The 23,813-nt window shown below is 40.9% G+C and overlaps 1 protein-coding gene across 2 annotated transcripts; it reads left to right on the forward strand.

Moving 5' to 3' along the window:
• Positions 1–5,042: 5,042 nt before the first annotated feature.
• On the forward strand, positions 5,043–23,111 carry sf3b2 (splicing factor 3b, subunit 2). 2 transcript variants are annotated; one of them, XM_062994373.1, is made up of 22 exons: positions 5,043–5,180; positions 8,082–8,128; positions 8,215–8,274; positions 9,458–9,643; positions 11,265–11,315; positions 11,530–11,656; positions 11,969–12,066; positions 13,122–13,230; positions 13,323–13,411; positions 14,149–14,352; positions 15,172–15,291; positions 15,378–15,458; positions 16,333–16,560; positions 17,716–17,865; positions 18,017–18,106; positions 18,448–18,555; positions 19,455–19,562; positions 20,275–20,417; positions 20,518–20,619; positions 21,206–21,305; positions 21,777–21,980; positions 22,891–23,111. In XM_062994373.1, the coding sequence occupies exons 1-22, from the start codon at positions 5,075–5,077 to the stop codon at positions 22,960–22,962; spliced, it is 2,583 nt and encodes an 860-aa protein (XP_062850443.1). In that variant the 5' UTR covers positions 5,043–5,074; the 3' UTR covers positions 22,963–23,111. The 2 variants fall into 2 exon arrangements, with proteins under 2 accessions (XP_062850443.1, XP_062850444.1); XM_062994374.1 differs by having other exon boundaries at positions 9,458–9,613.
• The last annotated feature ends 702 nt before the right edge of the window (positions 23,112–23,813 follow it).

Genomic DNA, 23,813 nt, shown 5'->3' on the forward strand with positions numbered 1-23,813 from the left:
TTGGCCAGATGGCAAATTTTAGTAAGGTCCAAAATTGTAACAAGCTTCTTTCATTCAATTTTTTAGGTCACTGTGGCCCTGGGAACAACCAAAGTCTTGGTTATTGGTTTATATCCTTGTCCTGACAACGTAGTGTAAATTGTACACCCATACAGACTCAGGTGTGTCTTTCCAAACTATGTCCAACCATTACAACAGGCGAACTCCAGTTGAGTTCTAGACACACCTCAGGCATAAATACAGCAAGCAGAAAGCACCACACAGTTAATAAGAGTGAATGGAGACTTTCAGTCTTTGATTTCCAAAATGTTTTAAATTCATCCACGTTTTCATCATTATGGGTGATTAAGTGTAAACTGATAGGTAAAATCTCTAACTGTAGGAATCACTTTATTCATAGCTATGTAACGTTAATAACATGAAAATTGCAATTTCTTTTGGGATCAATAGTGTTATCTCAAAATATCAGTTATTTTTATGGTGGTATTTTTTAGTATGTCATCAGAGATGGAAAAGCCTCAGTACCAGATGTTTTTCCCAGTCAGTTTCAGTTGCTACTGGAAATTAACATGTTATTGTCGAGACTGCAGTGCCAACAATCCTGCTCCTACTAGATGGGATGGGACCTGGCATGTTTGCACCAAAACGTCCAGAACTTACAACGGACTTTATCACAGACTGGACTGAACAATAAAGAACTCCAATTATTTTTTGGTAGTTACAAATTTCAGTTTAATTTAATTTTGTGTTTGTATGATTTGTGTAAATCCTATTCATTTAAAATATCCGCATGCCACCCAAAAGAGGATGGGTCCCTGCTGAGTCTGGTTCCTCTCATGTAATTTTAATGGAGTTTTTTCTTGCCACTGTCACCCTTGGCTTGCTCAATAGGGTTTTTTTGTCTGTTGGTCCTGGATTCTGTAAAGATGCTTTGAGACAATGTCCATCAAAAAAGCGCTATATAAATAAATTTGACTTGACTTATTGCACTAGTCTCTCCACTCAACACACATACCAAGCAGGGTGGTCTACAGACCCCACCCACTCAACTCAAATACAAATGTACCAAATACAAATGCAGAAAACATAAACTGTGAATTTAAAATAAATCACCTTGGGCATGCCCAGTTCTGACAAGCAAGATCAACACTAAAAAGAGAAAGAAAGAGAACATACAGTGAACACTGAGATTAATTTCTTACAAATGTGAATAAGAAACAACACATTTTAAATGCACTACATCAAACAAAAACATTTTCAAAGGTGTCAATTTATGTTGTTACATTTTAGCAGATCAGAAAATCAAATATTTAACTGCTTTATGTTTTCAAAAGAATTGTTTCTCATAAATGCAAGCCTGCTTTACTCATCAGTGTAGTAAGATCTACCATTTCTGTAAATATTAACAAATTTAGATCTTGATAGCTCTGTGTTACATCACATGCATCTCCATACCATGACAGATGTTGGCTTTTACACCTTTCTCTGATAAAAGTCTGGATGTAACTTGACATCCATTTCCCCCATAAACAAGGCAAAAAAATTTACTCTTCTGGCCATAACACACATTTCCACTGTCTCTCTGTCCATCTAAGATTAGCTTGGGCCAAGGAAATAGAATTCATGTATGATTGATGTTTTCTCTTTGCTAATAGAGTTTCAGCTTGTGACTGTGTTATGTGACAGTGGTTTTCCAAAGTACTCCTAAGCCCATGTGGCTATTTTCATCAAAGTATCATGACCATGTTTTAAGCAATGCTGTGTGAGGCCTCAAAGGTCATTAACAGTGGTTTCCAACCTGACCCTACATAGACTGAGAGTTTATTTGTTTTCCTCAATCTACTCACAATATTCTTCGTGGGAGGTGGTGGAATACCCAAATTGCAATCTTGCATTGTGAAATGTTTGTTTTGTCAAAAAAGCATGAAGTACTATTCTGTTATCTATCCTAAGCCTTATAGCTAATAGCTAAGCCTTTGTCTTCATATCCAACTATAACGCCTGTCAAGATTTTTTAAGTGCCCTGTAAAAAAGTCCTAGATTCTTGTTTTCATTGCCCTTATTGCAAATAAGTTTTGTAAATGAAATATTTCACTTAAATCAGGCCCAGTAGAAGGTTTTTTACTACCAAAAGTGGCACCGGTGTAGGTTTCCTGGGTTTAAAGTTTCATGGTGTTTACTGAAGATTTTTAAAAGGTTTTTTTATTAGCATGGAACACTTCCATTTCAGAGTAAAAAGTCAAGATCTGAAATAAGCTAATACTGTCTAAATTGATTGTTGCCAGATAGATGCACTGGATAGATGTTTTTTTAATATCAATTTGCAATTATATGTGTTGTCTGGACCACTAAACAAGGGTGGGTCTTCATCCTGTCTAGATTTCTACCTCAAATATTTCAAATAGTTTATTTCTATCTTATTCTTGTGAAATTACAATGTCCCAATCACACAGAAACCTCATTAATCAGGTCAACTAGAAACATCTTAACACCCAATAACCTCTCTAATGTGGATTAAAAAAGAACATTTACTCACAGAACATTAGAGAAAGTGGACTGAACTCCATCCTGTCGCACTGATCACTGACCTAGCAACAGTGTGTGTTAGTCTCAACACTTCCTGTGTTGTTGTTGTCAGATTCCTTATGCAGACTCTTTTCTTTTTTTATACATACTTAATTATGGTTCGAATTACAGGGAGGAAAAAAAATCTTTTTTTTTGCCCCCCCCAAAAAAAGAGAAAAACAACAGTTCGGGGGGGGGGGGGGGGGGGGGGTAGCTAAACTCATTAGATAACTAAACTCTAACTTCAGGCAAAACTAGCTGATGTTAACACTATGCAGCAGACACAATCTAATTCAGAAACTGTTTGTTTGTTTGTTTGTTTATTAGGATTTTAACGTTATGTTTTACACTTTGGTTACATTCATGACAGGAACGGTAGTTACTCATTACACAAGATTCATCAGTTCACAAGATTATATCGAACACAGTCGTGGACAATTTGGTATCTCCAATTCACCTCACTTGCATGTCTTTGGACTGTGGGAGGAAACCGGAGCACCCGGAGGAAACCCAGGCGGACACGGGGATAACATGCAAACTCCACACAGAAAGGACCCGGACCGCCCCACCTGGGGATCTAATCAAAGACCTTCTTGCTGTGAGGCGACAGTGCTACTCACTTAGCCACCGTGCCGCCCAATTCAGAAACTCACAAAGCAATAATGTGTATTGAACAAGCTAGATGCTAGAGAGCTAGCTACTTTAACAGATATACAGTACAAAGTTGACCACCCACCCCCCCCAAACTGTCATTGTATAATTCCCACTCTGTAGCTGTTCCAAAAAATCTTTTTTGTGACTTTCAGTATGACCCTTGTAATGCTAACGTTTGTCTATGGAGATTGCATGGCTATACATTTACATTTACATTTTCAGCATTTAGCAGACGCCTTTATCCAAAGCGACTTACACAATGAGCGGAACACGATGAGCAATTGAGGGTTAAGGGCCTTGCTCAGGGACCCAACAGTGGCAACTTGGTGGTGGCGGGGCTTGAACCGGCAACCTTCTGTTTACTAGTCCAGGACCTTAACCACTGAGCTATCACTGGCCCGGATCATATACAATACAATATACAATAATCAGGAGGGGTGTTCACATACTAAAGGCCATGTAGTGTGTTAGCAATAGTTTGAATACACAGGATGTTTGAGAGGATCTTATAATCACCAACATTTGGAGCAGCACGTAATTGTGGTTTTATTTCAGTCATAGTGTGAAATTATGTCATTAGGTTCTCATGTTTTTATTTAAAACACTATCATGCATCAACATTACAGCTCTTTATTTCAAAATAGTTTTATAAAATCTTCCTTACCAATGGCATCTTTTATAAAATAAACAGTTGCAATTTGCACTTGTTTAAATAACTACCGTTTCCTGTCATGAACTACTGTTTCCTGTCATGATAACTACCGTTTCCTGCCATGAATGTAGCCAAAGTGTAAAACATGACGTTAAAATCCTAATACACAAACAAACAAACTCGAGCATCAGTGTCGGGCAGCTGCATTTTGAATGAGCTGCAAGGGTTTAATAGTGGACATGGGAGCTCCTGCCAGGAGGGAGTTGCAGTAGTCCACCTGTGAGATTACAAGTAACTGCACAAGAATCTGAGTAGCTTCCATGGAGAGAAATGGTCGAATCTTCCTGATGTTATAAAGGAAGAACCGGCACGATCTTGTCATGTTGGCTACACGTGGAGAGGTCAGCTGGTTATCCAGGACGTCACCAAGGCTTCTTACATTATCAGATGGTCTGATCTGAGAGTCATCAAGAGAGATGACTAGGTCCTGGGTTGGAGATTGATCTCCAGGAATAAGTAACAACTCTGATTAAGTTTTAGATGATGAGCTAACATCCATTGTGAGATATCTCGCAGACATGCTGAGATGCGAGCTGTGACTTGTGTGTCTGAAGGAGGAAATGACAGAATGAGCTGAGTATCATCTGCATAGGAGTGGTAGGAGAAGCCATGGGAGGCTATGACCTTACCCAGAGAGCGGGTGTCGATAGAGAAAAGAAGTGGGCCAAGTACAGAGCCCTGAGGAACACCGGTTGAGAGAGTGCATGGAGGAGATATGGATCCCCTCCATGACACCTGGTAGGAGCGCCCAGAAATTTCAAACTTATGGTGGAGCAGCAAACCTGTCTGACCCTTGGAGAAAGCCCAAAATGTTATCTTATCACTCAATACATGTTCGGTTTAGGGTTTTGTGCCTAAGATGTGGCTTTGTCCATCATGGGGATTCATGTCCAACCCAGAACATTCGTGCTCAATGTGTGGCTTTGCCCAGCATGGGCATTCATATCCAGTTCAGGGTTTGTGAGTCCAATATGGGGCATTGTGCCCAGTGTAAGACTTCACCATGCCGGGTGTAGTGTTTGCTCATGTGGCGCTGCAGCTAGATGTCACTGTCGGTTTTGTTTGCAGTGGGTATACTGGATTTCCCGTGGTGCTTTGCGCTGTAGCGTTGTGTCTGACTCTGTTGTGTAGCTAAGCGTGAAGATGTCGGCTGACGGAGCCTCGGGTACCGATTCTAACTCGGACCTGAACACATGGACCCACTCTGAGTTACAGAGCAAACTGGCTGAGATTGGCGCTCCTGTTCTGGGTAAGAAACTCTGGAATAAAAGCACGCGTTAGCATCTTGCTAACTGCTAGCATTAGCGCTGCAGCATCATTGCTATGTGGGCCGCTAACATGCTAGCTGTTGTTTTACGTTACACTTCTGTAACTCGGTGATAATTTAATGTGTGCGGTTTGTTACTAGAACACATTAGAGCTTCTGCTACCACGTGTAATAGTTGTATGAATGAAGAAGGTTCATCGCGGCTTCGCCATGTTTGTTGTGCGAGTTGCTAAGCTAACGCTAGCTAGTGCTTTCATTTAATACGTCACATATTAGTACTTTTGTTGTACTATTAAACCTCCTGTTGGAGCATTTTGTTTTTTTAACGTTTAGTAAAGCATTATTTAATCCCGAGTTTACTTTATACATGTATTTAAACATCACATCAACTTGAAACAACTTCACATCTTAAGTCTGGGCAATATAATCGAACACCCCATCACGGTATATGTAGCTTTATATCACGGTGTTACATTGTGCTTTTCTGTACGGGGTACTTTGTGCTTTTACATTATTTATGAATTTATTTCCCTCTATTATAAAGTCATTATATATTTCCACTCCCTGGCTGACCACCACATGGCCAGAATCAATAAGTGTGTTTACCTGAGCATCAATAATTTACATTTACATTTTCATTTTCGGCATTTAGCGGACGCTTTTATCCAAAGCGAATTACATTAGTTACAGTGTACAGTCTGAGCAATTGAGGGTTAAGGGCCTTGCTCAAGGGCCCACCAGCAGCAACCTGCCAGTAGTGGGGCTTAAACCAGTGACCTTCTGGTTACTAGTCCAGTACCTTAACCACTAGGCTACGACTGGCCCAATAATCTAACCATGATCAGATTTAGCCCTTATGTGATTATTAAAATCGATATTTCAACCTAGTACATGCAACTACAGGGGTTGGACAATGAAACTGAAACACCTGGTTTTAGACCACAATAATTTATTAGTATGGTGTAGGGCCTCCTTTTGCGGCCAATACAGCGTCAATTCGTCTTGGAAATGACATATACAAGTCCTGCACAGTGGTCAGAGGGATTTTAAGCCATTCTTCTTGCAGGATAGTGGCCAGGTCACTACGTGATGCTGGTGGAGGAAAACGTTTCCTGACTCGCTTCTCCAAAACCCCCCAAAGTGTCTCAATAATATTTAGATCTGGTGACTGTGCAGGCCATGGGAGATGTTCAACTTCACTTTCATGTTCATCAAACCAATCTTTCACCAGTCTTGCTGTGTGTATTGGTGCATTGTCATCCTGATACACGGCACCGCCTTCAGGATACAATGTTTGAACCATTGGATGCACATGGTCCTCCAGAATGGTTCGGTAGTCCTTGGCAGTGACGCGCCCATCTAGCACAAGTATTGGGCCAAGGGAATGCCATGATATGGCAGCCCAAACCATCACTGATCCACCCCCATGCTTCACTCTGGGCATGCAACAGTCTGGGTGGTACGCTTCTTTGGGGCTTCTCCACACCGTAACTCTCCCGGATGTGGGGAAAACAGTAAAGGTGGACTCATCAGAGAACAATACATGTTTCACATTGTCCACAGCCCAAGATTTGCGCTCCTTGCACCATTGAAACCGACGTTTGGCATTGGCACGAGTGACCAAAGGTTTGGCTATAGCAGCCCGGCCGTGTATATTGACCCTGTGGAGCTCCCGACGGACAGTTCTGGTGGAAACAGGAGAGTTGAGGTGCACATTTAATTCTGCCGTGATTTGGGCAGCCGTGGTTTTATGTTTTTTGGATACAATCCGGGTTAGCACCCGAACATCCCTTTCAGACAGCTTCCTCTTGCGTCCACAGTTAATCCTGTTGGATGTGGTTTGTCCTTCTTGGTGGTATGCTGACATTACCCTGGATACCGTGGCTCTTGATACATCACAAAGACTTGCTGTCTTGGTCACAGATGCGCCAGCAAGACGTGCACCAACAATTTGTCCTCTTTTGAACTCTGGTATGTCACCCATAATGTTGTGTGCATTGCAATATTTTGAGCAAAACTGTGCTCTTACCCTGCTAATTGAACCTTCACACTCTGATCTTACTGGTGCAATGTGCAATTAATGAAGATTGGCCACCAGACTGGTCCAATTTAGCCATGAAACCTCCCACACTAAAATGACAGGTGTTTCAGTTTCATTGTCCAACCCCTGTATATATCCGGCTCGGTGGGAAGCACTGTCTCCTCACAGCAAGAAGGTCCTTGGTTCGATCCCTGCGTGGGTTTCCTCCGGGTGTTCTGGTTTCCTCCCACAGTCCAAAGACGTGCAAGTGAGGTGAACTGGAGATACAAAATTGTCCATGACTGTGTTCGATATAAACTTGTGAACTGATGAATCTTGTGTAATGAGTAACTACCGTTTCCTGTCATGAATGTAACCAAAAGTGTAAAACATGACGTTAAAATCCTAATAAACAAACAAACACAGCTAGAAGGTCCTGGGTTCAGTCCCCAGGCGGGGCGGTCTGGGTCCTTTCTGTGCGGAGTTTGTCTGCGTGGGTTTCCTCCAGGAGCTCCGGTTTCCTTCCACAGTCCAAAAACATGCAGTCAGGTTAATTGGAGACACTTAATTGCTCTATAGGTGAATGGGTGTGTCTGCCCTGCGATGGACTGGTGCCCCATCCAGGGTGTTACTGTGTTTCTTGCACCCATTGAAAAGCTTAGATAGGCTCCAGCATCCCCCCGCGACCCTAATTGGATAAGCGGTTAAGAAAGTGAGTGAGTGAGCTATATATCCGAGAAAAGACACACACATGTATTTCTGATTGTGACATGCACAATTTTTGCTAAATAGCCACTGGCAAGCACATTTTGAAGGGGGTTTTATTGTTTTGGCTCATCAGTGTGTATTTATTTTTTACATAGGTCCAAGAGAAGAGTTAATCGACAGATTAAAAACCTACATGATGCAGGTAATGCAATTTAAATAATATTCAGATAAATGTCTTCGTGCTTAGCTTTTTAACTACATACTTAAGATTGTGATTTGATTCTTTAGACGGGGGTGATCTTAAATAAACCCAACATGCAGAGTGGAGATGACAAGCCCATGAACAAGGTAAGAGATTTCTGCACAATACTTTTAGATGTCTTATTAAATCCTGATGTAGGGTAATGGAAGGGTGCACTGCTCATTGGTTCATTGCTCATAAAGTGGAATTATCTGTAGAGCATGTTCATGAGAATGACAGTGTTCAAAGCAAATATGTAAGGCTAAGAAACCTACATGAATGAATTATTATTTTTGGCTGTTCCCATTAAGGGTAGCCACAGTGGATCATTCCTCCACTTAATTGTTTTGGCACAGTTTCTATGCTGGATGCTCTAACTCACAATCTTCCTATTTATTTTGACTTGGGACCAGCACTAAGGGTGTACTGATGTGTGTCCTCCCAATGGCTAGGTTCATGTAATTACAGATGCCTTCTGCATTTGAGAGCCCAGCTCCAGATTTAGACAACCAAGAACTCCCAGGCTCTGTTACTACCAGCAGCATGGCTCTGATAATAACGCCACAAAAGCTAGCTGGCTTGTTTAAATTTCTCCTACTAGTCACCTTAAGGACATGCCCTCAAGAGCATGTTTCTCAAACCCAATTTTGAAGGGGGTGGCAGATCACCCCTCAACAAATGTACTATCCATGGCCACTTCTTATCTCTTGCCAGTGTTGGGCTCCCACACAGCCGTATCGCAAACCGAGAGCCACATTAAGCTCCATGTGTCTCCCTTTCACTTGTGCAGGCGTTCAGACCAGATTGCATATCACAGCAGCAGCCTCTCTGTGTTTGTATCAATGCCCAGCCGGGTCAGTGGCTTGCAAGTTTGAATACACGGCAGTGGTGGGATACCACGCGAGTGCCTGTGTTGCAGCATTGTTGTTTTTCTGCTAGCCCTAGCATAGCATTGTACAGTGGGATATGAATCATGTGGTATTAAACAGAAAAGGTCTGCACAGTGCACATGCTACATGTTTCCTTTTTACTGTGTCATAGTTACAGATGTGTGCTCAACTAAGAGCCTTCTTGTTACATTAAATTCTTATTTATTATGTCTTATTATTATTATTATTATTAGTAGTAGTAGTACTATTTTTACATGCTGTCATGTTGATTCTAATTCCTTGTGACTGTATGGATAGTATTCCTCCAAAGTATCCTGATGTGTGTTTGGGTCTTAAATAAATTCTACATTTATGCAATAACACTGTGTGATCAAGACCTAAGATTCTCTTTCTCTGTCAGATGCCACCAGGTTTGCCTCCAATGCCCCCGATGCCCTCCATGCCTCTGCCTCCTGGCATGAGCATGCTACAGCCGATGGCCATGATGGGAGGACCCCCTCCTGGAATACATTTAGGCATGAATCCACCAAGCATGGCACAGGATCCAGCCAATATGGTAATGCAGCAAGATGACCGAGGTAGCCAGGTACTAAATGGCAACACGTGTCACCTATTTTATAATATATTCCAAAGTCTGAACAAATAGCTGTTTTGAGTATAATATAAATAATTCTGAAATGTAATTAATGTTGATGACACATCTAAGGCTTTCATATGAGCATTTTAGGCTTCGAACACTATGAGACTGGGCAGATGTTGCCCCTTAGTGCAGTGTTTAAGCCTTTCTTTTGTTATGCAGCAAAACCGCTTTCTGTTGGCTGCACCCAGTGAGCAGCAAGAAGGGGCTGGCTTCAGACATACCCTAATCTCCTTGTCTTCTCACAGCCTGACATGCACCACCAACACATACATTTGTGCTGAAAAAATAAAGATAACGTCAGTTTTATTAGTAAAAACAGCAAAAAGGCTACTGCTGAGCTACCTGAAAAATACATTAAGTGGCTGTATTAAATGCTGATGATTAGAGATGGAACGATCGATCGGCTATGAATCGGTATCGGCCGATTTTTAATCAAAATATGCTATCGGCGATTGGTTGATATTTCCTAAAAGTAGCCGATCCGATCGTGTGATATATAAAAGATCACGTTAAGTTAACAGCTCAGTGGATTGATCCAGACTTTGAGCTACAAAGCACCAACCATCGCATCAAAATTCGTCAACAATCGTACAAAAACCATCGTGAAAGCTCTTCATGACCTAAAATAACATCTTTAACGTTGTGCATCATACATACGATGTAATTTTGCTGATTGTAATATTTACTTTAAAAAGATAATTCAACCCGGTCACATCTGAGTCGATTCTATCAGCACGTTATATAAACTCCTGGTTCACTTTGGTAACAGATCTGTGGTAATAGCAGTTTAATTAAGCTTTTTGATTGAGCTTTTTAATGTAAGAGAGTCACACAAAATGTTCTGTAGTAGTTGGTGTTTATTTAAAACCACGACATTAATTAATAACAGTAAACACGGAGAGATAACTGAGAAGAGAAACTTACGCTTCGCGGAAAATGAATCGACTCGTGAATCACTTTAAGCGATACAGTGAACAGATCATTTCTCTTAAAGGCACAAACACACGCACACACACACACACACACACACACACACACACACACACACACACACACACACACACACACACACACACGCTGCTTCAGTTTATCTTCACTGTGAGGCTCTTTTTAAGGTTTTTCCAGACTGAACTGGATAACATTAAACCTGCGTGTGTGTGTGTGTGTGGTCAGTTAGACTAATGAAATATGTCTGATGTTGTTTGATGTACTTTATTTACTGCTAAATTTGCAAACCCCCATCCCCCCCTCATCGGTATCAGCTATCGGCCGATATCCCTGAAAGGAAATCGGAATCGGTGCCAAAAACCCAGATCGGTAGTTTCTTATGAAATGTAGCCGTGAGAACATAAAAAAGCAAAAGAATAAAATGGTTTCATGAAACTTCATTGCTTCAATTAAAAGACAAGACACAACAGGCAATTCCAGGATTGGAAAATGTGGGATTGCTCTCTAAAATGCCAACCTAGTCGTACCAATTACCTATGTATGTTGAGATTTCATCTGGTTTGTATGTGTTGGATTAATGCTGCTGGAACTGACATTGTGACTATATTTTGTATTTCAGGGCGAATCCAGAGTCCTGGGTGAGCAGGTGCTTCTTGACCAGCAGAAACGAGTAAGAAATAAAAAGAAAAAACACACAACAGTATTTAGCCTACATGTTTGTGTGCACATTTTACATTTTCCAGTTGCTGAAGAACAACTTCAGCTCTGCACAGGTTTATTCGGTGTTTAATTTTTTTGGCAGTGACGGCCCAAAAACCGAGCAAAACTGAGTGTTTGTTTTTGTTTTATATATATATAAAAAAAAAGCCTTCTTTGTTTTTTAGGCAGCACAGCTACTGGACCACGAGAGGCAGCAGGATCTGAGTAAGATGCCGACAGGACCACCAGGAATCAGAATGCCAGATCCCGGACCTTCAGCTAAGCTGTTGCCTCCTATTGTTCCTCTCAGAGGTCAGTACCTGGTGTATTATGAATCGTTAGTAGATAATAGAATTATTGGGCCACATGTTTAATGTGCTTTTCATGGCTGATTCATGTTCTCCAGCACACATGTTTGGTGGGAATCATTTGTTGTTGTTTTTTTTTTCTATTGGAACTGTTCTAGCTAACAAATCGAGTGTGTATTCATCGGATTAGCACTGTACAACCTGCATACATAAACCACCACACAGACTGCATTGATTGGCTTACATTACCTACATTGCTTATGTGACCATCACTCTCTTCATCTCAGTATTTGTAATTGTATTCTTTTTCTTGTAGCCTTGTCTAGTGGGCCACCCCCTCCAGGCGTTCCCATGGTATTACTGAGTAATCAGAGACAAAGAGTACCACCTCCACCTGGAGACGATGCTAGAGAGGTATGACTTGTTTCTTTTATGTTATTGTTTGTATAGCAGCATTCCGTGGGCACTTGGTGGTGCAGTGGTAAAATGCGCTATCCCACTACCGTTAAGATCAGGGTGCTCTTAGTCAGATGGGCATCTACACAGACATGACCGTGTTACCCTGAATTGCATTAGTATGAACATTAGTATGAAGGTAAAGTGTTCAAATTTCAGTGGTTGGTTGGTTTGTAAAGTAATTAGTAACTAGCTAGCAAGCACCGGATGTCAAGAGAATAAAAATACATTTAAAAAAAGTTTTGACTTTAAATAGCCTGGAGCTCTAAAATTGCCAACAGCTAAAATAAAGTGCAGACTTTTATTTCATTTTGTTTAATAGCTTCATTAATGCATCTATTACATTTCCTGTATGTTTCACTAGATGCAACATTAATTTAATGCTTTTATGGGGTCAATCTAATTGTTTTCTCGTCTAACGTCACTGTCCTGTTTAAATACCAGTCAATACCTGTTCTGTTTAAATACCAGGCAGTTGTAGCCTAGTGGTTAAAGTACTGGACTAGTAACCATAAGGCTGCTGGTTCAAGCCCCATCACTGCCAGGTTGCCGCTGTTGGGCTCTTGAGCAAGGCTCTTAACCCTCAATTGCTTGATTAAGGCCCTTAACCGTCAGTTGCTCTGACTGTATACTCTAAGTCGCTTTGGACAAAGGCATCTGCTAAATGCCAAAAATGTAAATGTCGTCAAAGTTAAGAAGTTCCTCAATTGTTGAAGCTGTCTCATGTTTGAATCCCAGCTGTGCTAATGACCAAACTGGCCCCTACATTGATACACGGTTGACCGTGGGCTGATCACTGATGGCAGTGAGGTGAAAAAAAAAGAGCTCTGTGGCTGCACGTGTGTCAGACAAGATGCAACACTCAGCACAAATTGATTTGATGAAAAGGGCAACATTTTTGTTAATAGAATATAAAAGCAAAGAAGATTGTAAAACCCATGGTTCAGCAGATCAGGTGGTGTTACTAAATAATAATACAGCCTAATGAATACTAAATGCTGGTGTTTGAACAGGTCTGGCAGGGCGAGGATGTCGGCCTTGGTCCAAAGATCCCTCAGGCTCTGGAGAAGATCCTGCAGCTGAAAGAGATCAGACAGGAGCAGCTCACTACAGCCCCTACTGGTCAGTATGTAAGAAATTCCGGGGAAGCCCGAAACTCACATTATCTTTTAGCTAACTTATCCTAACACCTTTGTTTGTGTTTGTGTTCTCAGAAGAGGAAGAGAACGATGTTCCAGATTTGGATTTGAACAGCTCTCGTACATACTCGGACGAGGATGAAGGCACACTTTCCAAAAAAGATGTAAGTAACAAAATTCCGTTAGCCATACATTTGCAGGAAGGAGTAATCTGGTCATTTACAATTCACATTTATAAATCTGCACAACCCCCATTCTGATCAAGGAGAGCCAGATCAACACGCCCTCTCCAACACATGTCCAATCTGCGGTTGTTTCACATAAACACTAGAGACAAGACAGAAGTACACCTCGGACAGGGTACCAATTCATCATGCATGAGCAGCCACTTCACCTTTTGCATGTTTAGGAGAGATCACAATCACCCAAGGCTATAATTGAGCCCAAGGTTTTTAGGACCCATGTTGCTGTCATTCTGCAGTTACAGATTTCTATGTTTACAGATATTTATGTATGACCAGGTCCGCATATCTGTGCTGCTAACAAAATGTTTCATATTCTTCCCTCAAAAAAATTATCCCAGCAAAAAAATACAGACGTTGCAGCCACATTTTCAAATGTGTATGAGTAAATTGAATTACCATGAATTGAGATTCATGTCTCATAAATCAGCACAACCACAGCTGCCGGCTGCTACAGACAAAAATAAACCTTGCTCTTCGTAGGGACAGATTTGCCCTCTTAACATGTAATGGATGGAGAGAGCTTTGTTTAAGCACTTAAACTTGAATACCGATTCCATTATTTGATTGAACTAGGTGATGATCTAGCTAGCTAACATTTATCATGCAACAAGTGTTTATCCTGATCAAACCCTTTGTGTGTTAAATGTGTTGTGTAGAAAAGCCGCAGACGCAGGAACCGAAAAAAGAAAAACAAGAAAAAGAGCAACCAGGAAAAGAACGAACAAGCTGAGAGCAAAAAGCCTGAGTCAGAGAAGGATAAAGACAAAGAGCCCGAAGTGGAGATCGAGTATGTCACAGAGGAGCCGGAGATCTATGACCCCAACTTTATTTTCTTCAAGAGAATCTTCGAAGCTTTTAAGGTGAGACTTTATGTATAACTGAATCAATTTAACTTCGTAGGTAAAGGGGATCTTATCCATATAGAATATTTTGATTTAATATATTTTTTTTATTTTGTAGTAAATACAGTCTTTTATAAAAATTAGATTAAATATAATGCTAGTATTAAACTTAAAACTGTGCAAAACTGTTACAGATATAACAGACAACTAAAATATTTTATTTAAAAGTTAATCCACCTCTAGCAGGGCAACATTTTATATCTAATGCTGTGGAACATGTATGTGTGCATGTCTGTTCATTTGCCATTTTAGCTAAATCTACCATATTAATTGTTTTACATTGTAGACAAACAATTTACTATCCTTAGTCTAGGCTATAAACTTTCATCATCCAATAACTCCATAGCACGTCTACTGTTAGTAATCAGAAGGTCCACGGTTCAAGCCCTACCACTGCCAGGTTGCCACCCTTCTGTTTTTTGAGGGGGTGGCACGTTGTCTCAGTGGGTAGCACTGTCTCCTCACAGCAAGAAGGTCCTAGGTTTGATTCCCAGGTGGAGCGGTCCAGGTCCTTTCTGTGTAGAATTTGCATGTTCGTCCCATGTCCGCATGGGTTTCCTCCGGAAGCTCAGGTTTCCTTCCACAGTCCAAAGACATGCAGTCAGGTTAATTGGAGGTACAAAACTGTCCATGACTGTTTAACGAGTAACTACCGTTCCTGTCATGAATGTAACCAAAGTTTGTAAAACATGACATTAAAAATCCTAATAAAATAGATAAATACAGTTTTAGTTTTTTCTCTCTTGAGTAATGTATTTTTGTTTGTCTTTATCCCAGCTGACAGATGAAGTGAAGAAAGAGAAGGAGAAGGAGCCAGAGAAACCAGAAAAGCCCGAACTGTCCATGTACAAGAAGAAATTTTTTGAGGAAAAGAAAGACAGTGATGACAGCGACGAGGTAACGTTCCAGGGACATCACTGTTTTCTAAATAGGGTTTTGCAGAGAGCCATGTGAAATAAACTTTGCTCTTGCTTTTTCTACAGGAAGCCAGGCCAGATGTTCCAAAACTTTCTAAAAAGAAGCTGAGAAGGATGAACAGACTGACAGTAGCTGAGCTCAAACAGGTCTCACATACACCTTAACAATATATCCAACCAAAAATCTCCCACTTCTTCTGGTTCTTTTAGCTTATTTGCTTGTCATAGTTTTTGCTAGTATTTTATGTATTTGTTATGCTGAATGACGTCTGATTGTCACAGAAAATGTAAAGCATGATGAACATGCATGCAGAAACAGTTTTAATAATCTTTTTATTTCATAAAAGATAAAGATGTTAATGGAAGTCTGGTAGCCAGATAGCAGGAACCATGTCTGTCAAAATGTTTGACCTTTTTACCTGACAGCCCATAGAACATTTGATCAAAAAGGCTTAGGGTTCATCAGACAAGCCTTTGTTTCTCTTGGTTTGCAGTCATTTTCACCATGCATCTCTATCAAGGATGCCACATTTTCCTTTATTTAAAGGAAGCAGGGTGGCTTGGTGGGTAGCACTGTCGCCTCACAGCAAGAAGGTCCTGGGTTTGATCCCTAGGTGGGGCGGTCTGGGTCCTTTTTGTGTGGAGTTTGCATGTTCTCTCTATGTCTGTGTGGGTTTCCTCCGGGTGCTCCGGTTTCCTCCCACAGTCCAAAGACATGCATATAAGGTGAATTGGAGACACTAAATTGTCCATGACTGTGTTCAATATACCCTTGTGAACTGATGAACCTTGTGTAAAGAGTAACTACCGTTCCTGTCATGAATGTAACCAAAAGTGTAACACATGACGTTAAAATCCTAATAAATGAACAAACTTAGATCTTTGTCTGGGTGGATCTGAAACCTTCTAATAAACATGCAAAACTATAAACCCAATTAAGAAAAGAGGCAAATATTTTTAAAGCAGTGGCCTCTTACGTACACTCTGCTGATAATTAAACTTGACTTTGTTTTACTTGCAGTTGGTGGTGCGTCCAGACGTAGTGGAGATGCATGACGTGACTGCACAGGAACCCAAGTTGCTGGTGCACCTGAAGGCCACCAGAAACACAGTGCCTGTACCACGACACTGGTGCTTTAAGAGAAAGTATTTACAGGGCAAGAGAGGTATTGAGAAGGCGCCCTTCGAGCTGCCAGAGTTCATCAGACGTACAGGCATCCAGGAGATGAGAGAAGCTCTACAGGAAAAGGTGACCCATGCTATGAAGTGTGTTTACTAAATGCTTGCACCCAGGCATTGTGCTTTGTCATTAATTTCTTTATTTACAGTAACTTTTTCATCCTGACCAGGTTCTTTTTTTCCCCCTTATATTTTATTTTCCTCAACCTCTTCTTCCTGGTCAGGTTCACGTTGGGTTCTTTTCCACCCCCAAACACTGAGCTCTCAAGGCATGAATTTCCTCGACAGGATGCCTATCCATCTCTGGGCTTTGAGCATCCACCCTCCCTCAGACGTAGCCAATCATGTCTGTACAGACGCATAGCCAGCTGATAGCATCGATGAAATTTGAACCTGGATCTCTGCGATGATGAGCTAGCAACATAGACCACTGTGCCACCAAGCGCCCTCCTGTCCAGGGTCGTAACTACGAATGTCCCTAACCCCCCCCATCCTCCCTCACTGATTGCAATAACAGAGCTCATTGGAGCTAATTCCATACTCACACTCAAAGTATCCTAGCTTACTCACTGCAGGCTCATTATGGTAGATGTGATGGTGGCAAGCTCAATGGCATATAAGGTAGTGTGTATCTAAGGGATGGGTGATCTCAACCTTTATGAACCATCATGAGCTTTCAGTGGCATGTAAGAGTAGTCACTTGCATACTGGTGTGTTTGGCATATGGAAGAAAGCCAAAGTGCCTCAGGAAAACTTGGGCCACTGAAGTTGTGCAGCATCTGCACTGTCTGCTGCACCAGTTTACCACCCTGTTCAACACCAAATTATTAAAAAATCCAACTCAAAAGACAAAAAGAAAAAGTTAGAGTTCGTTTTAGAGTGCAATAGAGTTGCTTGACACAGTTGAGTTCAATTAAATGACATGACTACAGACTACAGATCTGTAACATGGTTACAGATATTTGTAGTTGTAGTAAGTGGAATTGAAATGTGGATCATCTACAAAACCTGAAACTATGTCAGCAAAAGGGAAAATATACCACCATGCCAATAAAAATAGTTAAACCAAAAAGAAATCTCTTCATAAAATTACCCTGAATGACATTAAATCCTTCAGGTCAGAGACTAACTCAAAAATTGTTTGCCAATCATTTAAAGTATGTTTTTCTTGATGATATAGCAATTCTGTTTTGTACATAAGCTGACCAGCTATCATATTCCACAGGAGGATGCCAAGACAATGAAGACCAAAATGCGAGAGAAAGTCCGGCCAAAGATGGGCAAAATCGACATCGACTACCAGAAGCTCCATGATGCTTTCTTCAAGTGGCAAATCAAACCAAAGCTCACTATTCATGGAGACCTGTACTATGAGGTAACCTGATACTTTATCTGATATGCAACAGTGCCTGTATGGTCTCAGACTTCCCTATAAAGCTTCCATACAGAAAAGAAACCAATAGAGTCAACAGTGAAACGATCTTTCCTTGCTTTGATGATTTAGAATTTTTCTTTGAATCTATCAGGGTAAAGAGTTTGAGACACGACTGAAGGAGAAGAAGCCTGGAGACTTGTCTGATGAGCTGAGGCTTGCTCTGGGCATGCCGACCGGCCCGGTGAGTCTCCTCTTTTCTTCTTATTTCTTACAATAATGCATGTACTGTGTTAACCTACCTCGCAGCCATAAAAATAAAGATGAAAATGTAAAATGGACTGAAATGTAAAGACAGATACATAATACCTATTGTTGCCATTAAATGACCAAAAGTCTTAAACATATAAATACAAACACAAAATACAAACAATAATGCTTGTCGCTTTCTCCATTGACAGTACTTGATTTTATTGCTTCAATCAAGGGTGAATCAGATCTTAATAAAGACTTTTACTACAGATGGTCTGTGTTATTGCGATCACTGTGAACTGTTGTTATAATGTATTTTTTCTCTCTTTGCAGAACTCGCACAAGGTTCCTCCTCCATGGCTGATTGCTATGCAGAGATACGGTCCTCCCCCATCTTATCCCAACCTCAAGATCCCTGGCCTGAACGCCCCAATTCCTGACGTAAGTGTGGCCAAGCACCACCAGCACTCACTTTTGTTTCTGTACTGTAAAAGGTTCCGAGTTATAAGTTTATGTATTTATTTATTTAGTTGTTTTCCTTTACTTATCACCCAATCTAGTCATATTCAATTGCATCCGTTAAGTGTCTATCTATCTGTCTGTCTTTTTGTCTATCTGCTGTTAAAGATCCCTCCCCCATACATGCCCATGACCTACAAACAGTAAAAATCTGGCTTTCTGAAGCACTTTTTAACTTTCTAATTACATGACAATCTAACCGCCTAAAATTACATGTTTATCCTTATTTTATTAATACATACATGTAATTTTAGGAGAACTACCTTAAATTACTTGTATTATTTATTTTTTCTCTAATCCCCTCTAATTTCTCTCATTCACTTATACCATCCCTGTGCTGGCCACGAAGACCCCTTCAGCACATTGAGCTTTCACCTCCCAGCACAGTGAGCTTTCACTGTCATATGCAGGGAGTCATCCTGTGCTCCCTGTGAATCATCCACCGCTGGTACAGGTCACATTTATGCGACGGCTGGGAAACCCTTATGACCTTTTCTTTCTCAGCCAGGCCAGGCCAGGCCAGTGCTTAACACAGCTGAGATTCAAGAGCTCGAGCTGTCAGTGATGCTTGGGCTAGCATATCAGACAGCTGCACCACCAGAGCCCTCAGGGTTCTTCTGCTTGTCTGTATTTTTTAGTTTTGCGGGGCACATAGACTTGTTTAACCAAGAGGAAGGTACAGCTAACAATGCTTAATATTTAATTATAAGATCAAAACCATAACATTTAAAACCAGCGTTTTGTAGTTGTAAACCTCAAGCTTGTGTTGTGGTTGGAGTTGTATTGTATTGAAATCTGTTCTTTTTTTTTTTTTTCAACAGAACTGTTCGTTTGGTTATCATGCTGGAGGGTGGGGTAAGCCTCCCGTCGATGAGACTGGAAAACCTCTGTATGGTGATGTGTTTGGAACCAATGCAGTTGACTTCCAGGTGCGTTAAGATTCACATATAAACACACTGGTGCAGACACAGTAACCACAACCGCTCCTCAAGATAAGGCTGCTTTCACATGATAAGCATTTTGTGGGGGTTTTTTCACCGTGAGGCTGGACACATTTTGACATTTACCGAAGCTTTTATACCTTTCACCTGATGCACGGCAAAACTGCTTTCGCAGTAATGATTGAAGAGAATTAATAGTTTATTCACATGCAGTGTTGTATGAAATGTAATTTGAAGACGTGACATATTAAAACCCAGCAAAACAATACAGTGGCTTCATGAAACTTAATTGTTTTGTTAATCTAAGACCAAATTAAATTATATTATACTTCTTTGAAGCTACTACTAGTGAGTCCAGGATTAGTAAATCCAGGATGCTCAAGGGCCAAACAGTGGCTGCATGGCAAAGCTGGGATTTAGTCTCACAACTTTCCAACGTATAGTCCAATGCTCTACACACTAGGCTAGCTTACTCGCCTCCATGCTTCTGTGGAATCCAGCAGTTCCAACAGTTCAATTAGTTGTGAAACACTAAGAATCAGTAGGTGCTGAAGGTAGAGCAGTGGCAAGGTAAGCAGCATAGCATCACTCCATAGGAAAGAACAGCGCAGCCAAAGCAGAAACGGTTTTCCCTTTATCATGTTAATGCTGCTTAAAACTAAAATTAAGTAAAAATACATATTCCTGTTTGTCTAAACAGGCCAAAACTGAGGAGGAGGAGGTAGACCGAACACCATGGGGTGAATTGGAGGCATCTGATGAAGAGTCTTCAGAAGAAGAAGAGGAAGAGGAGAGTGATGAGGACAAACCAGATGAGTCTGGTTTCTTCACACCTGCCGACAGGTACCACTGCTTCGTTCCTGTGATTTGACTATGAAGAGACTTTTGAGAGAATTCAGGACTAGTTTTAACATTTGTTCTGCTTTCTTTCTGCCTCCGTCAGTGGTTTAATCACTCCTGGTGGCTTCTCATCTGTCCCTGCTGGCATGGAGACTCCAGAACTGATTGAACTCAGGAAGAAGAAGATTGAAGAGGCGATGGACGGGTGAGTGTGGCAAAGTTTGTTGGCTTGAGACGAAGGAACTAGTGTGTGTGCTGCTGAACCACTGTGTGAAGAAGCACTGTGTCCTTGATCTACAATATATGGACAAAAGTTTTGGGACATCCCTTCTAATTATTGAATTTATGTGTTTTAGCCAACGTTGCTCAGAGGTGTAATAAATCACTTATAAACAGAAATTATATTCTTTCAACCTTGAAGCAAAAGTTTAGGGAAGGCCATTTCCGAAAAGCTTGGTTTAAAGCAAATCCAGTAGCCTGTGCAGAGCCCTGACCTCAGCCCCACTGAACAGCTTTGGAATGAACTGGAACATGTACAGCCATACAAAGGCTGTTTTGACTGAATGTGCACAAATTCCCACAGATATACTTTAAAGTATTGTAAGATGCCAGCTGTTGTAGCTCAAAAGGTCACATAGAGGTCACTCTGTTTTTGAAACATCTATCAAGCTAATGGCATGTGTCCAAATACTTGGCCATATTGTGTGTGTGTGTGTATAAATCTAGTGGATTTAAATATTTTCAGTAGTTTGAAGTGGTCTGTAAATTTGTATGTGTGTGTTTAAAAACAGGAACGAAACTCCTCAGTTATACACAGTGCTTCCAGAGAGAAGAACAGGTCCAGTGGGAGCAGCCATGATGGCATCCACACACATCTACGACATGTCAGCGGTGAGTGGTTCATTTGCCTCTGTCCTACAAACTCTCTGTGCTCCTGCACCTCCTTCTGCTGTGGATCTGACATGTTTTCTCTTCAGGTTTTAAGCCTGAACGACTGAAAATGATGCTAATACTATATAGCTGCCAAGACAAATTCAAAATGACTTCATCAGCCTATGTAGTACATTATATAGTGTGTAAAAGCAATTACTGTTGTTCCCTATGTAGTGCACATAAGTGGAAACTAAGAGTGAATTTGGTTTGTACAAACCAAACATGATCAGAACAATCAGCAGTTTTGTATTTACCCATGTTAGTGATGAATAAACAACAGACCAGCTAATCGATAATGAAATGTATTACAAACTGTTTCTAATCCATTTGAATCAATGTTGTTGATTATTTGTTGCAACTTGTTTTTAAAAATCAGGTTACTGAACTACAAAATACCCAAACTGAGTAATTTTCTGCTTCCCTCTCCAGGCGGGAGCAGGCCGAAAGGTTGGCGGGGTTTCTGGATTGGGTGGAGACTCCCAAGGTGTAGAGGTGGCTCTGGCCCCAGAGGAGTTGGAGCTTGACCCCATGGCTATGACGCAGAAGTATGAGGAGCACGTGCGTGAGCAACAAGCTCAGGTTGAGAAAGAGGACTTCAGCGACATGGTGGCTGAGCATGCTGCCAAACAGAAGGTACAGCTGCTGCTTCTCATTCTTGCACACCGAATGCCTTATTTCTACTGTTTTTAAAATGTCATTTTAATCAGGCGTGTTATCTAAATAAATATTACAAGCCCTGTACTTATCCATAGATGGTGCACTATTTTGATATAGTAAATATCAGAGCAGTTGTACCCTGGCGGTTAAGAAACTGGACTAGTAATCAGAAGGTTGCTGGTTAAAACTCAACCACTTGGTTGCTGCTGTTGGGTGCTTGAGCAAGGCCCTTAATTGTCAGTTGCTCAATCTGTATACTGTAAGATGCTTTGGATAAATGTACAAATATAAAATATAATATAAATAATATATAGTGTTCAATTCAGTATAGTAAGTGTGCTGTTGGAGCACAGCTTGAGTCTTTTTACCCTGGTTATGAGGTTCAGTTACTTTTTGGACATCTCTTAATCAACCAGGCACACAAAAGGTTTGCACACAAGTCAAAGCTGTTTGTGCACACACTATCATTCACATAGTTATAATGCGAGTGTAATTCTGGCAAAAAAAAGCCTTGTCCATAGCCCTTTTGTAGGTAAGTCCAGAGCTTGTATTTAAAGCATAAATGATGAGTGCTCATGTGGTGCAGCAGCCTAACGAGCCAGCACACCACTGCAGAGTGTTAGAACCTGTAAGTTTGAATCTCAGCAGAGCCACCGACCTGGACAGGCTTTTACACAAGCATAATTGGCCTTTTGAGGCAGGAAACGTTGGACGGGTCTTTCTTCTGGCACTCCTTAATCAGATCTGGGGTTGTGCAAGCGGTCACAGATTCACAATCTGGAACAAGATTGTGAGATTAAGGGAGAAAAAATAAATGTAAAATGTTTTAAGCAGCTGAAAAAACAAAATAAAATGTTTTAATATGATTCTAATATGCTTCCTGCAGCAAAAGAAGAGGAAGGGCCAGCCACAGGACACACGTTCCGGAGCCAAGAAATACAAGGAGTTCAAGTTTTAAAGAGAGGCGTGAGACTACACATTCTGGTTTTGTTAGTATACTGAGCTCTGTAGAAAGGTGGGCATGTAAGCCGAAGCTGATGAGAAACTATTTTGCATTTTTTCCCCACAATGTTTTTTGTAAATAAAATATAAATCCATGCCGTTTTATACGTGTGATTGTTTGTGTCTAGTATTGACGTTACTGCATATCCACATTAAAGGTTTGGTGAAGAGACGAGTCAAATGTACATCGTTTTTTACAATAGACTAGAAGAAATCCAGGTCCAAAAAGCTGAAATGAGCAAGATCAAGAAAACAGCAGCAGGTTTACCCATCCTAGCCAATATTTGACTTAACTAAAGTAGAATTATTTTAATTTTAAAGATAAAACTGTAAACCTAGCCGTAAGTGTCTAGGCGTTATGTTTACGTGGGCGCAGTCTCTAGAGATTTACTACAGGAACAGGGGCGGCACAGTAAGTAGCACTGTCGGCTCACAACAAGAAGGTCCTGGGTTCGATTTCCAGGTGGAGCCGCCACGGTCCATTCTGTGTGGAGTTTGCATGTTCTCTCAGTGTCTGTGTGGGTTTCCTCTAGGTGCTCTGGTTTCCTCCCACAGTCCAAAAATGTTCAAGTGAGATGACACAAAATTGTCCATGACTGACATTAAAAACCTGAACTGATGAATCTTGTGTATTCAGCAACTACTTGCTCTGTCATGAATGTAACCAAAGTGTGTAAAACATGACGTTTAAATCCTAATGAATATAAATAAATACTACAGTAACAGTAAGTATGAAAAGTAATGAAATGGATACGGAGCATAACGTGCATGTAATATATCAGCATGAAACTCACTCACTTATCCAGC

Source organism: Trichomycterus rosablanca, chromosome 4 (genome assembly GCF_030014385.1).
Source record: "Trichomycterus rosablanca isolate fTriRos1 chromosome 4, fTriRos1.hap1, whole genome shotgun sequence".
NCBI classification, from domain to species: domain Eukaryota; kingdom Metazoa; phylum Chordata; class Actinopteri; order Siluriformes; family Trichomycteridae; genus Trichomycterus; species Trichomycterus rosablanca.

Excerpts from the sequence above, each read along its gene's own strand:
- sf3b2 (XM_062994373.1), top strand. The coding sequence starts at position 5,075 with ATGTCGGCTGACGGAGCCTCGGGTACCGATTCTAACTCGGACCTGAAC. Across the intron at positions 11,316-11,529 it reads TTCTTGACCAGCAGAAACGA|GCAGCACAGCTACTGGACCA; the intron begins GTAAGAAATAAA and ends TTTGTTTTTTAG. Across the intron at positions 11,657-11,968 it reads TCCTATTGTTCCTCTCAGAG|CCTTGTCTAGTGGGCCACCC; the intron begins GTCAGTACCTGG and ends TTTTTCTTGTAG.